We start from the raw sequence: 14422 nt of genomic DNA, 5'->3' as shown, positions 1-14422 counted from the left end.
AATTAGATAATGCAAAAATTTGGGTAAAACTTGACTTTTAAACAAAACATTAATGTTTAAGCTGTGATAGTGTAAGAAATTAGCAAAATTTGACTTAGCAATTAATTTTTAGTTTTCTCAACCATTGTTCCTCTACTTACTCTCTCCCCTGCATTTTAGTTGTCATGTTTCTATTTTACATGTCCTTAAGAAACTAATACTTCTAGTTCACTTTAATTGATTTTTTAGGTTTTTTAGATATCAAGAAAAAATTAATTTCTTTTTTTCAAAGTTGTCCTTGGAGTAAAAGATAAGAGTGTTTGTTATATTTTTAATGAATAAATTAAGCTTAATATGATTAATTTTACAGTTAATTAATGCTAAGAGGTCGATTTCTTAATACTTTTATGTGCGAAAATAATCAAAAATTAATTAAAGTGGACCGGAGGAAGTATTAATAAGAAAGATTTTTTTTACTACTATATCCTCATTTACTCTTCATATTTAAGGTTTTTGCACTATATAATCAATGTCTTTTACTTTCAAGAACAACTAATACTAAAAAAATTAAAAAAAATAATTATATTCTTATTTTAAAAAAATGATAAGTATTTTAGATCAATTATTTTTTAGTAATTACGATAATTAAAATGGACCGGAAAGTAGGGCTGTTCAAAACCGAATCAAAACCGTTAACCGATCCGAACCAATGACTTATTGGCTTATTGGTATCGGATTATCGGGGTAATGGACAGTGAACAAATTGATATTTTATAATTAACGGCTTAACGGTTTGGGGACGGATTACTTAATTTTCTTAACGAATAAACCGTTAACCCGTTAAGAATTTTTATATTTACACTTTCCTATGGATCTTGAAGTAGCAAGAACTCCTAAGATTCGATGCCCATTCTAATTTATAACTTTCCCACCCAAATTTTCAATTCTATCCAGCTCCAGCTTATCAGGTTTGTTAGGATGCGTACAAGAAGTTAGTCAACAAAATCACCCATAAAAAAGAATCCATTTCAATATTATACCAAAAATAATTTATTTGGTTTAGCCGATAAACCGCCCGATAATCGTTATTCCAATATCAATTCGCACATTGTCTTATTGGATGGCTAACGAATTACTACATTTATAATCTGATAACCGATAAGCCAAACCGTTAAGCGTAGTTATCCGTCTGATCCGCCCGATAAGCACCCCAGCCGGAAAGGGGTATTTTTCATTCTACGATGATCCTCGGATGAAAGGAGCTACTATTGAACATAATATAATAGGGATAGGGAGCACATTGAAATTAAGCTGTAATTTGAGGATAAAAGTGGAATTAAATTATTTTTAACCCGGGGGTGCACAATGCGCACCTAGCACAATCTAGAGACCACTAGCTCATTGTTTTTTCACCATATACATAATCGAAAAGCTTAGCAAGAAGTTCCTCCTTTGCAAGCTTTCAAGTTCCACCTAACCGGAGACGGAGTGAACCACCTCCCGCCGGCACGGCCTCTATGGAAAAGTTTTCTCCACAATAAGCTCGATTTTTCATTCAGAAATCAGTTCAAAATCTAGGGTTCTTATTGGAGGGAACAAATTTCATGGCGACAACTCTCATCTCGAAACCTACCCTTTCCTCTGCTTTCCTCGGCCAACAACTGTAAGCATCTCTGCATAGAGAATAAGTCGTATATTGAACATTTGGGATCTATTAATTTGTTGGTGGAGTTTAAAAGTTCCTAACGTTTTTATTAATTTTTGTGCAGTTCGAGTAGAGGAAATTCAAAGAGGTCGGCACCCTCTGGTTTGTTTCTCAGGGGCCCAAGATGTGCGGCGACGGATACTCCTTATGGAGGTGAGTTTTTTAATACTAACACCCATCAAATTAAAACGTCTATGAGAAGGGAATTGTCAAGTAGATAGAATAGACAACAGTAATTGATGAATTTTAGTAGGTTTAGATAGACAAATCAATGGCCGGTTTGGATTTCTGGGTTAGTGTTGAAGTTTGTGTTACAATGTTATACGGGCTTGAATCTTGGTGCTTAAGGAGCTGAGTTGAAACTAAGTATTTAGTAGGGGAACTTTATACTCAAAAGTATTCAGAGAATTGAAAGTCTGTAAATTTCTCTACTGAAAACTCCATTGAAAATGATAAGGGATTAAAACAAGAATTCTGGGGCACATATATCTTTCTGAAGCCTTAATCTTTCCCTCCAAGCCAAATTAATGAAAAGGGCTGTTGATTTTTTCACTTAGATAAAAGTTCTTTGTGTTTCCAAGGAGCTGTAAGAAGAGGGAAAAAAGGGTAGTTAAATTAACCTTTTCTTTTGGTATTGGATATGATACATATGTATATTGGATCTCAGGTTCTTTTCGAAATGTTTGTTTAAAATGCTAGCATTAAACTTCTATGCTGATGTTCACGATTCGATTTTGGAAGGTAATATTCCGCAATTTCCTCGAGTGAATGTTTGGGATCCGTACAAACGTCTTGGAATAAGTCGCGATGCTTCTGAGGAAGAAGTTTGGAGCTCACGCAACTTTTTGTTAAACCAGTATTATAATCACGAGAGAAGTGCAGAATCAATTGAAGCTGCCTTTGAGAAGATATTAATGGCAAGCTTCATAAATAGAAAGAAGACAAAGATTAACTTGAAAACAAGGCTAAAAAAGAAAGTCGAGGAATCTCCCCCTTGGGTTCAGAACCTCCTCAGTTTTGTGGAACTTCCACCGCCTGTAATTATTTTGAGGAGATTATTCCTCTTTGGATTCATGGCGTGCTGGAGTGTGATGAACTCTGCTGAAGCTGGACCTGCATTCCAGGTTTGTTCATGTCCATTTTGATCCATGAGATGTCTTCAAAGCTAAGGCTCTTACTGGCACACTATGCTTTCTCGCTGTGAATAAATATTTTCAATGAGTGCAAATTGATTCAGAGATAAATTTCATAGGCGAAAAGATCTATACAAGTGTTTTTATTTTCCATTTTGGTTATTAGAGCTAAATTTACAGCCTACAGAGATTGCTGCTTAAAGGTTTTTATTAAAGTCACTACTTTTTAATGCATTAATTTGGCTCTTAGCGTCAGGTCGTTGATAGTGTTTCTCTACTGCGATTATGGACTGTACTTGCATTCCACATTTGCCAACCCCTCCTATGTGCCAAACCAAAAAATAGATAAATATAGAAAACAAGAGAGATACGAAAACTCTACTGATATCAAAGAAAAGGAAAGATACGGATACCCAACACAGCATGTAAAGAGAATGAAAATGTCAATGTTCTCCTGATGATAAAGAATTATATCTGATAGTCTGCAAAAAGGCAAAGAACTTGTTTCTTATTCATCTGAATTGTTCCCCTTTTTTCATAACCGTGGTGTCTGGGCTGGTTTGCGTGCACCTTGACTAATTTCACGGGGTACCTGCTATCTCCCACCAGCGCAGCTGCGCAGGTACCGGGTAACTCCGTCCAAGCCTCGACAGGTGTGAACAGTTAGTGATTTACCTCTGCTGGGATTTTTATCTGAATTGTTCCGTGCTACCTGGGGATATCATTACAATAAGATATCCTTGCCGAACATCTTCATTTGCCCTGTTTTCGACGGTGGAAAGGTGGAGGGGGCTTGTTTAGGTAAATAACAAGTGGCCACTTTATATTGTTGTTTGATCCCCACATTTCTAAGTGTATGGACTATAGTCTATGATGATCCTCACTGCTGGAGCTAGGTTCTGCTGGTGGATATGCCAAAGATGTTCTGGCTCTGAACCGGGTACTTGAAATGCTAAAGGTACTTCTTATGGTCCTGCTTCAACCACCCTTCCTTCTCTACCTTTTTCTTCAAAAACTTGAGCTACTTAGACTGATGCTGGCAATCTCGAAGGGAGATATCTGGACCTGGAGCAACTCGTCTTGATCTTTATTATATTAGGATGCGAGGAAAGGGAAAGAAGGCGATAAGCAAGAAGAGGAAAGAAGAATGTTAAAGAAGTCCCTATAAGTATTTCACTTAGCCTTTCTATAGTCTTTCTTCCCCTCTTCCCTCAAAGCGTGCTCTTTCATCCATGCGCATGGTTCTTACTTTCATTTCCCCCCTCCTCACGTAGGAGCGCATCTTGGTCTAAGGTCCATTTTCTTTACATGGTATTATAGTTAGGGATTTGAAGCACCCATATTATATTCCTCCGCGCTCCAGACATCCCACCTTGAGCATGAGGGGCAGAGGGGGTGTTAAACTCCCTCATAAGTAATGTAAATGAGTTGTAGTCTTTTCATATGGTCTTGGAGAAACCTCAGTACTTGAGCTAGCTTTTTGGATTGAGTTAGGCCCAAGGTACATTTTCTTGATTCCAAGCTGAATCATAGGAAACAACCTTGTACTCTCACATATCTTTTTATAATCCTCTTTCATCTCTCTGGCTTTTACATATAAGAAGGGTCATCAACTATGAGCCCCATATACATCTCCAGGGAAATGGAAAAAACGGAATAAAAGAGCTGTAAAAAGCCAAGCAGTTCATTGGGCAAAGAAGTATTAAGTAAAAAAGACCTCTTTTCATCCGTCTACAGAATATTTGGCTTTATCAAAATCCCCCTTACTACCTATACAAAATCACATAAGAGGCCACTAGGTTTTGCAGTTTTACTCCTTAACAGTATAAAATCCAAAGGCGATGTAAATTAATCTCCTGTATTTTAGTTGAAAAATGCAGACAGTTCTAGAGCTTGACCTATTTGATAATACAAAGTTTATATTGGGCGGCTATTGGTGGAATAGTGGTTTGGTGATTTCAGTCTGGATCACTCCTCTGAAATAATTGGCTCTTACAAGCTTTTCAAAATTTTATATGAATGTGTTCCAATTTTAATTACAATTTGTTCTTTCTTTTATGCAGGTAGCTATATCTTTTGGAGCTTGTGTGTACTTCCTTAATGACAAGACAAAGAGCGTAGGAAGAGCTGCTCTTATAGGGTAAGTTTATTGGTTATCTCTGTTTTCATGAACAAAAAAGTTACTGGTTTCTAAAGTCCAAACATTTTCAGATATTTCACTTTCATTATTGACTTCTCACTATCACTAAGTGAACCTTTTTACATTTCAGGTTTGGAGCCCTAGTGGCTGGTTGGTTTTGTGGTTCACTGTTGGTTCCCATGATCCCTCCAAATCTGTTGCAACCAACTTGGAGTCTTGAACTCTTAACATCTCTCTTTATTTATGTCTCCTTGTTTCTGGGCTGTACTTTTCTCAAATGAAGCTCTACAGAACCCGTTTTGATGTAGCAGTTTTTACATGTCGCATCCTGATTAATTCATGGTGTTCCTTCAGTGTTTTGTACCTTCAAGATCATTATATTGCGATAGGAAATTGTTATCGAGCTACTAGGAGTTTAGATCGAATTCGTGTCCTCCCTTTATTGCTTGAATTTTCCAATGATGTTGTAAGTGATACACATCTGGCTTTTCTCGTTTTCCTTTCACCAAATTAAAGTAAAAATTAAGCGAGAGAAAACATTCCTTTTGCTATACCTGCTCATCCTATTGGTTCCTTCATCTTCTGTTCTGGCATTTCTCTTATCTGCAAGGTCTATTTAATTGCAATATCAGAGGGAAGGATTTGAGGGGATTTCAAGGCTCAAATCAAATCACATTTGTCGTAGCATGTGCAGAGAGATGAAGCAAACTTGCGTCATGGTTCACTTGAGACATTTTGCCTTCTCATTTAACAGAGATGATGAACTATTTTGAGTGGTTGACAGTGATTACAGTACATTTAGAGAAGATGGGTATGTATTATAGTACTTCAATAGTGTATATAGTGATGTGCGTCTCCTGGCAGTGGCTTGTGGCTAAAGAGTAAGGTCGCGGAGCACTTGATTATGATAGGACGAGTTAACAGATAGTTTGATGTCAGGAATAACTCGACTATATAAAGTTCTAGGGCAAAACTTTGTCCTACTCCTTGTTCAGATTCTTTTTTCTTGTCGATTTTTACCTATTAAGTTTTAGTAATTTGAATCAGAAAAAATTGTGTACCTTAGGTCTCTGATAGATTTTGGCAAGCTTCTTGTCGGTGGGACGTCCAATTCTAGCAGTAGGATAGCTTCTCTTGCTAGTCCATATTAGTGAAAAAGACTTGAGCACAACAGATAAAGACTCAAGAATGTGTATGTCATAAAATTAATAATGCAATACAATAAATGAGAATAAACAGACAAACAGCTAAACATAATATGAGAAGTGAAGTCGGTAATAAACAATAAGTACAACATCAATGTCTTATACCGTTCAAACCAAGTTTTCAGTCAAACAAATAATCTTTAGGAAACTGGAAATGTAACAAACCAATATGGCTCATGGCTCATGGGTATGGTTTGTGCCTATGGTATCCCTTTGATTTATTGTTCCTGAGAGCGCAGCAGCCAACGCAATAAACAATGAGGACTAGAAGGAAGAGGCCAAAGTTGATGAGGGACACTTTCTTCCAATCTTTCTTGATGTTGTCAAGGAATGCTATCTTACATGATTGGCAGTTGAAGCAGAGCTCTGTTTGTACATTGCTCCATATTTTGCAGTCATTATCTGGTACGGCCGGCCCTGCTATGGGCAAGGTCCAGTAGGTTGCATTGTGGAACTCTAAGCCGCAGTAAGTGGGTGGCTTACAGCAACTCGACTACATGCGCAAAAAAAAAAACAGAGATTTAAGCTATATTCAATAGTATACTGTCCGAACTTAAATTCTTAAAACAATTATAGCATATTCATTAGGTAATGTCTCTCTTAACTATGATCTCATCAATGAGCAGAGCTCCTTGATGTTGAACTAAAAATGATTTGAGAGTTGGAACGGCTACGACTTATATAAACATAAAACTCAAATGTGACAACTAAACCGAGGGGGATCAATCCTAAATGCTGTCACCCTTTTTCTCAAAACAATACATTTCAAGCCAATTTCTTTTCAAAATTTAAGAGTGAATAAAAAAAAAAACTAAAGTGGATATTTCCAGGATTGCTCTGAGTGTAGAACCTATCTCGATAAATGAGTGTATTTTGCATTATTGTCTCTTTTCATTAAACGTTTAATTGGAAATACTAAAAGTGTAGGGGTTTAGTGTGAAATAGTTATCAAAAATGGAAAGATCACAACAATTTCAGATGGAATAGTTGATGCATCTTATGCAACATATTTAATGATCGAAATGAGATTAACAATTTTGCTTCTGTAAAAGAGATGGGGGCGTCTGGACTAGAACACCTTTTTTCGTATTTGGTTTTGAGAGATTTAATTGTGTTGTTTTCAAATTAACAAACTATCTTTTTCAGAAGATAATTTTCTTTTTTACTTCTTAAATATATATTTTTTCCCAAGTTTTTCCAATAGAGTAATTCATATCGAGATTCATTAGCAATTGACTATAACAGTTTACACGTCATATACGACTATTAAAATTTACTGAAAAGTTGGAGGATAAATGAAATGAAATTAATTTGATCACACTTCACATATAAACCCTTTTGATTTTAGTAGTATCTCGTTCTTTTATATTTTTCTCTCCCCCTCTACAAAGCAACTCCTCGTAAATCTAGCTACGTTTATCACTTAGAAGAAAAGTTAAAGATGAATTCATTCAGAAATGAAATTAACCGGAAAAAAGACAAAAAATAAGAACCTGAGTAGCAGAGAGGCTATATTTGTAGAAGTCAGCGCCTTTGCCAGTAGGTAAACGTTGACAGAATTTCGTATCAACCAAACAACTCTTAATCTCCTCCCAATTCTCAGCATTAAACACATACTTCTGCAACCAGTGTGAGTAATCTCCAAACTTGACTTCCATATAACCTCTCCCAGACAAAGCCCTGCTCACGTTTTTATTTGTGACCAAAATAGCGAACACCGAGAAACAAAGCAACCCTACGATGAGCAAAAACAGCAAAAACAAATATATCCACAGGAAAAACGTGACTCGGTAACAAGACCCAACCAATCCCAGCACAGAAACAACCAGTAGAGAAATTCCCAGTATTAACAAAGGCTTCTGAAACACTTTTTGGCAAAGTGTAGCACTGCCGTTAAAATGGAGCCAAATTGAAAACCCTATGGCGACAAGTGAAACCGCTAGGGTCACACAATTAAGGAATGTGATTATCAAGTTGCTTACTCGGACCATCTTCCTTTGTTTTTTTGGATGAATGAAATTACAAAAATTGAAAAAGTAACGGATAGTCTGTATGTATATATATAAAAAGATAATAAAAGATCAGATGCCTAGAATCTGGGAAAGTAAAACCCCAGAATCTTATGAGGGTGAAACTCGTTTTCCTTGTTGAGAAGAATGAGAATAAAATGGTCGGGAAGGAGGCGGAGGAAGTATATATCCGGTGGAAATGTTCCAAAATTGTTTCCATAATAACGCAGTTAACGGTTAATATGCATTAAATTTTTTCAATTTTACCCCTCATGTTAGTAACATATACGGAAATGCCATCTCCAGGACGGTTCCTGAGTCGGGTGTGGGTCGGATTTAGTGGGGTTTCCACCTTATGGAAACTGCCACGTAATATTTCATTGGGGTGTCCCATTATCAAAGACGACGTGGACATCACTAATTGGGAGCCTATTATTAGAAAAGAAAAAAAAAGGATTGTGCTTCATCCAATGGGTTACAACAATCTAAGAGGATTTAGTAGATTAATTAGAGGTAAAAAATTATTCCATATTTACACTAAATCATACTAATATATTATCATTAAATAATAAGTTAAGATAAAAATATGTATTAATTAATTATATATATAAAGACATATGTCATTTATTTATTGAGTTTATGTAAACACCGATTTTTCTAATTCTTTCTCTAGCTAAGATAGTCGGAACTATACGAAAAATTAAATTCTAACCAGCTTCCATGCCTATCTAACGAGTAACCAATAGATTGCAGTAATGGCCAATAAGATATTAATCTTATTAGACTCCAAGAAGAATAAAAGTTATCTTGTATTACTAGAAAAAAGGTCGTATGTGACATATAAGAATCGTCAATTTTATAGTTTGAAAACCGCCATGCCTGTACATGTCATATAAAGCCAAAAAGGCTTAATTATAGTAAGACTAAATTACGAGGTTATCATACTTAATTTCGTTTTTACTTCACAAATTTCATAATTTATTTGAATAAAGGCTACATACAAATGCATTGTAAACTATACTTTTCATAGTTAAATGTAATCAGAGTATACCTTTTTAAAGTTGTGATCAAATTAAAAAAAAATGTTTAACTCACAAATAGTTATATTGTCACATAATAAACAAAGGGAGCAAGTTGTTATATTTATATCTGTTTCAGTTTATGTAAACTTTGACCAACATTTTAAAATATATCTTTTTATCGTATTGTCATAAGAAGAATTATAACTTACCGCTTGTTTGAATGATTGTTACCCATTGTATATTTGTACTATATCATAATGTTACCTTAAATAAAATATTTATTTTATTTTTTACTTAAGCTTTATTATATCGTATTTAAAATTCATCGTTATGTAATGATAACAAGAGTCATTTTATATAATAATCAATTTACTGTGGTTGCGTCTTTACCTCATTGTTTTTGTCATCCTGTCCTTATTATTTAAAAAAAGCTAGTTTGGTGCACTAAGTTTTCGCTGTGCGTGGGGTTCGGGGAAGGGTCAGACCACAAGAGTTTATTGTACGTAATCTTACCCTATATTTCTGTAATTACTTATTATTTAATAATCCTTATTTTCCATTTATCCTACATTTTCATAATAAATCTAACTCATACTCTATTTTTTTTCTTTGTAATATTGTATATTTATTCATCATATTGCTGATGCGTGACATTATAAAACGATAATTGACTATACAATCTATCCAAATGTTATATTCATCACAACGATACAGTACAATACAATACAGTGTAATACATTATGTAACAATCATCCAAAATAAGTTGTTATAACACTTTGCGTATAGTTTTTGAATATCTAAATTTTAACTTTAAAATATCAAGTTAATCTAATCAAACTTAGCTTCAGATATTACTCAAATTGACTCTCAAAAGCTAAAAGGTTCACATAAACTAAAAAGGAGGAAGTATTACTCATACAGGGTGAACTTTCTCCACCATGGTGAAGAAGAAAATAAAAAATGTTGCTCTTATGCATGTCATTTAAAAAAAATGGCAAAAATTCAAAAGCCCCCAATTAATTTAAATTTAATTGTCACACATGAGAATTATATTTGAGTGCAATTATAAATAATAATATCTTAATTAATTGACTGAATTAATTATAACTCAAAGAGTGAAATCACCCTTCCTAATTCTCAGAGGATGGTCAAGAAATACTGATAACAAAATAACTAGATTCAATTCAAAAGGTTAGTTACAATTTGACAACAAATAGAACGGGCTAGCTAGTTTTAGAATTGGTAATTGAAAAATAGCTTATGTTTGCAAAGTCATTGAAAAATAACTACTATTTTACTGAAACGCGGAAAATTTCAGCATAATATGCTGGATTATGGAGCTCCTACGTATAAATTTCCAGCATATTATGTTGAAACTCCAGTACACTGAAAGTTCCAGCATAATATGTTGGATTATGGAGCCCATACGTATAAACTTCCAGCATATTATGTTGGAACTCCAGCACATTATGAAATTCCAGCACATTATGTTGGAATATCATATGTAAAAAATTCAAACTCCAGCATATTATGCTGAAATTTTTCTAGATTTTATTTGTACATAAAAAGTAGCTAAATTTCGATTACTTGTGGCTATTTTTCAATTATCAGTTGTAAATATGGCTAATTTTGATTTTTTTTTCCGCTAAAGGTTTGATTAGGGGCCCAAAAATTTCCAATAGAAAATCGAGGAATTTTAATAAACCGCTATATTTTAGAGTCTAGTAACTATAATTTGCATAATTACCATTTGTAGCTACTATTCAATAGTTACTAATTTGTATCACTTGTATTCATACGTGCAATGAATATGTGATGACCCGATAGGCCATTTATAGTTTTAACCCTCAATTCTGTATTTCGAAACCTCGAATAGCTCAGTCTAGTATTTCTCAATTTGCGTGCGCAATTCGTATCTTTTTTTAAAATATTTTAATGTGAAAAATTAATAAAAGTGTAAAACTGTGCCTTAAAATGCATTTGAATTGACTACGATCAACGTTTTGAGCAAACGAATCCGGACCAGTATTTTGACGGTCCCCGTGGGTCCGTATTATGATTTGAAACTTGAGCGTATGCCCGGAATCGAATTCGAAAGTCCATAACTTGAATTATCGTCATTTGTTGAAAACTAGAAGTTTAAAGGTTCAAAGAAATTTCAAGTTTGACCGTAGTTTGACTTTGTTGCTACCGGGTTCAGATTTTAGTTCCGGAACTTGGTATAAGTTCATTATTGCATTTATGACTTGTCATCAAATATAGTGCAAAACGGAGTTGATTTAACGTGATTCGGACGTCCGGTTGAAAAGTTAAAAGTTCTTAAGTTTCATTAAAAATTTCATTCGTTTTGGTATCCGATTCGTAGCTCTAGGTGTTGTTTTGGTATTTTAATCGCGCGAGCGAGTTCGTATGATATTTTTGGATTTGTGTGCATGTTTGGTTTGGAGCCTCGTGGGCTTGGGTGAGTTTCAGGTAGGATTCAGAGTAGTTTTGGACTTAGGAAGATAGCTGATGACCTCGCATTTGCGAACATTCAATTTTCTGTCAGGTTCGCATTTGCGAACAATATCTTTGCATTTGCGAATAGGGACTGGGTCAGCAAACATCGCAATTGCGATCAAGTGGTCGCATTTGCGAAATTTCAGAGTTCGCATTTACGAACAAATCATCCAAATGCGATGGTAGCAGAGATATGGGCTTCTTCGCATTTGCGAATCAATTTTTGCATTTGCAGGATTCGCAATTGCAAACCCCTTGTCGCAATTGTGACATGTGCGCCTGGACAAAAGATGAGAAAAGCGAGATTTTAGTTCATTCTTTCAAATTCTCAACCCTAAACACCTTAGAGGCAATTTTTCCAAGAGCCTTTCTTCCTAAATTCATTGTAAGTGGCTTTAATCTATTCTTTTTCAATTACATGTTACATTTCATAAGATTTCAAAATCAAATCTAGGATATCCAAGGTAGAAATTAGGGATTTGGGTAGGATTAGAGATTTTTTTGTAAAATTGGGATTTAGACCTCGAATTGAGGTCAGATTTCGAATTGAATTGCATAAACGGGCTCGAGGGTGAATGAGTGATTGAATTTTGGTCTGAATCTCGGGTTTTGACCAAGTAAGCCCAGGGTTGACTTTTGTTATCTTTTTTAATAATGACCTAAATTGAACCTCTTTCATTCGTGAGTAGTTTCTAAAGTTTATTTTGAATCGTTTGGTCAATAAATTGCTAGATTTGGTTAGTTTGGTGGCTTGTTCGAAATGCAAGGTCGTGGTTGAACTTTGAATTGATTGCGGAGTGAGGTAAGTGTTAGGTGTAACCTTGATTTGATGGAATTAGGAACCCTTAAGCTATGTGCTATGTGAATTTCATGAGTCGCGGCGTATATACGAGGTGACGAGTGTTTATACGCCGTCAATTACTTATTTCCATGTCTACTCGTATTTCATTAATTATAGCATTACATGTCTTGATTGTTACTTCTCTTAATTGCTTCCTATGCTTTAACTTGCTACTTGTCACTTATTATTCTTGCATTATAAATATTAATTTCTTCCATGCTCCCATGCTTAATTGATACTTGCCTTAATTGTCTTGCTTGTTCCCTTTAACTGTCATATATTTGGCTTGTCTTGTTGCTCATTATTAATTGTAGCCCTTCATGATTTGGTACGAGATTCCCTCTTGATTTGTAGCTTTCGTATTCGTTAATCATAGAGATTCTTGCGATTCGAAGCATTAAATTGATTGCACTTATTGATTTATTTATATTGATATGGTGGGATCGGGTTGCGTGCCGCAACATATGAAATAAGGGTGGATTGATAAGGTGAAATAAGGGAAAATTTATATTGATACAACGGAATTGAGTTGCGTGACGCAACATGTGAAATATGTGTGGATTGATATGGTGAAATAAGGGTAAATTATGATATTGACTCTGATTATATGGTGAGATCGGATTACGTGCCGCAATATATATTTACTTATTATTATTGTTATTTATATGGTGGAATAATGGAGAATAGTGTTGTACGTAAAGGTGTCAAACGGGCCGGGCTGGTCCGGTTCCGGACCGACCCTCACCGATTTTAGACCGGATCGGACTAGTAGTTAGGAGGTCTGGCAGGGCTGGGTTGGTACAGGAACCGGCCTGTGCCGGGTAAAATTTTGGTACCGGTTAATCGGACTGGTACGACCCGTTAAGGTCAAGTCATTTGGGAACCAATTAACCAGACTTGTTCAATGACTAGTTCAATTTTTATTTTATTTTTTATAAAATTGACCGTTGGCAACAGTCAGCTGCCATTTTGACCGTTGCCTAACGGCTAATTTGCAAGAATAGCCCTTTTTGGGCATTTTTTTCCAAAAATAATACTTTTATTATTTACTAATTTAGCCCTTTGAAAAACTATAAATAGACTCCCCTCTTCTTCATTTCTTCGCTCATCTCTCAATTCTCAAACTCAAATTCTCAATTAAAGTTAAATCGTACCCCATACTTCTAGAGTGCGCTCATATATTTGGGAACACTTCGAGGCGGTAGAAGAATATGAAGAAGTTCGCAAAGTAAAGTGCAAGAACTGTGGTGAAGTCTTAAATGTTCGTCGAAAGTGGGAGGGCACAGGCTGTTTAAAGAAGCATATGAAGAGTTCTCTTGAGCGTCCTCCAGAAATTCGTATTTAAGTTAATTTGAGAGAATTTGTGTTATTATAAAATTATTAGACTTATTTAAGCTTAATATTTTAGTTTGTTAGATTAATTTGAAGTATTATTATGCAATAAAAATTTGAAATGAAAGCCTTTAAAATTTGATCCTTACATATCAAGTTATCAACATTCCAGTATTAGACTTATACTATAAGTAATATTGTTTTCATGTTCATTGTATTATCTTAAATTCGTAATGAATTTTTCAAATATAAGGCTTTTAAAGCCTTTAAAATTTATTCAAACATTCTTTTTGTACTTTGGTTTTAGTGTTTTATATTTTTACTTTATCTTAATATAAATTACGATTGTTAAATAAAATACCAAAAAAATAATTAAATAAAATCGGCATGGCCCGGTCCATTAGGTCCTGAACCGTTCCGGTTAAATTTAACACCATGGAAGCCCGGAACCGGTAAACCCGATAAAAAATAATCAAAAACCGGCCCGGTATCGAAACCGATCGATCTTCTCGCTCAAGAATATGCGATTCCTCCGGAGTGAAGTTGTTGGGGGGAAG

At 34.9% G+C, this 14422-nt stretch overlaps 2 protein-coding genes across 2 annotated transcripts; one reads left to right on the top strand and one right to left on the bottom strand.

Annotated features, from left to right (window-relative positions):
* Positions 1-1335: 1335 nt before the first annotated feature.
* Positions 1336-5310, top strand: LOC104101997 (protein CHAPERONE-LIKE PROTEIN OF POR1, chloroplastic). The gene is made up of 5 exons (XM_009609572.4): positions 1336-1642; positions 1749-1837; positions 2426-2808; positions 4881-4957; positions 5088-5310. The coding sequence occupies exons 1-5, from the start codon at positions 1584-1586 to the stop codon at positions 5236-5238; spliced, it is 759 nt and encodes a 252-aa protein (XP_009607867.1). The 5' UTR covers positions 1336-1583; the 3' UTR covers positions 5239-5310.
* Positions 5311-6132: 822 nt separating this feature from the next.
* Positions 6133-8301, bottom strand: LOC104101998 (tetraspanin-8-like). Its single transcript, XM_070197542.1, has 2 exons — positions 7656-8301; positions 6133-6655 (listed from the first exon to the last, which is right to left on the bottom strand). The coding sequence occupies exons 1-2, from the start codon at positions 8151-8153 to the stop codon at positions 6344-6346; spliced, it is 810 nt and encodes a 269-aa protein (XP_070053643.1). The 5' UTR covers positions 8154-8301; the 3' UTR covers positions 6133-6343.
* Positions 8302-14422: the final 6121 nt, after the last annotated feature.

This window comes from Nicotiana tomentosiformis, chromosome 3 (assembly GCF_000390325.3).
Source record: "Nicotiana tomentosiformis chromosome 3, ASM39032v3, whole genome shotgun sequence".
NCBI lineage: Eukaryota > Viridiplantae > Streptophyta > Magnoliopsida > Solanales > Solanaceae > Nicotiana > Nicotiana tomentosiformis.
The sequence above is the reverse complement of the archived record's forward strand: the minus strand, read 5'-3'. Positions and strand labels throughout refer to the sequence as shown.

What these genes read in the sequence shown, in the direction of transcription:
- LOC104101997 (XM_009609572.4), top strand. Translation starts at nt 1,584, where the DNA reads ATGGCGACAACTCTCATCTCGAAACCTACCCTTTCCTCTGCTTTCCTC. An exon ending in GCTTTCCTCGGCCAACAACT is followed by an intron (nt 1,643 to 1,748) that starts GTAAGCATCTCT and finishes ATTTTTGTGCAG; the next exon opens with TTCGAGTAGAGGAAATTCAA. An exon ending in GGAAGAGCTGCTCTTATAGG is followed by an intron (nt 4,958 to 5,087) that starts GTAAGTTTATTG and finishes TTTACATTTCAG; the next exon opens with GTTTGGAGCCCTAGTGGCTG.
- LOC104101998 (XM_070197542.1), bottom strand. Translation starts at nt 8,153, where the DNA reads ATGGTCCGAGTAAGCAACTTGATAATCACATTCCTTAATTGTGTGACC. An exon ending in ATAGCCTCTCTGCTACTCAG is followed by an intron (nt 6,656 to 7,655) that starts GTTCTTATTTTT and finishes TTGCGCATGTAG; the next exon opens with TCGAGTTGCTGTAAGCCACC.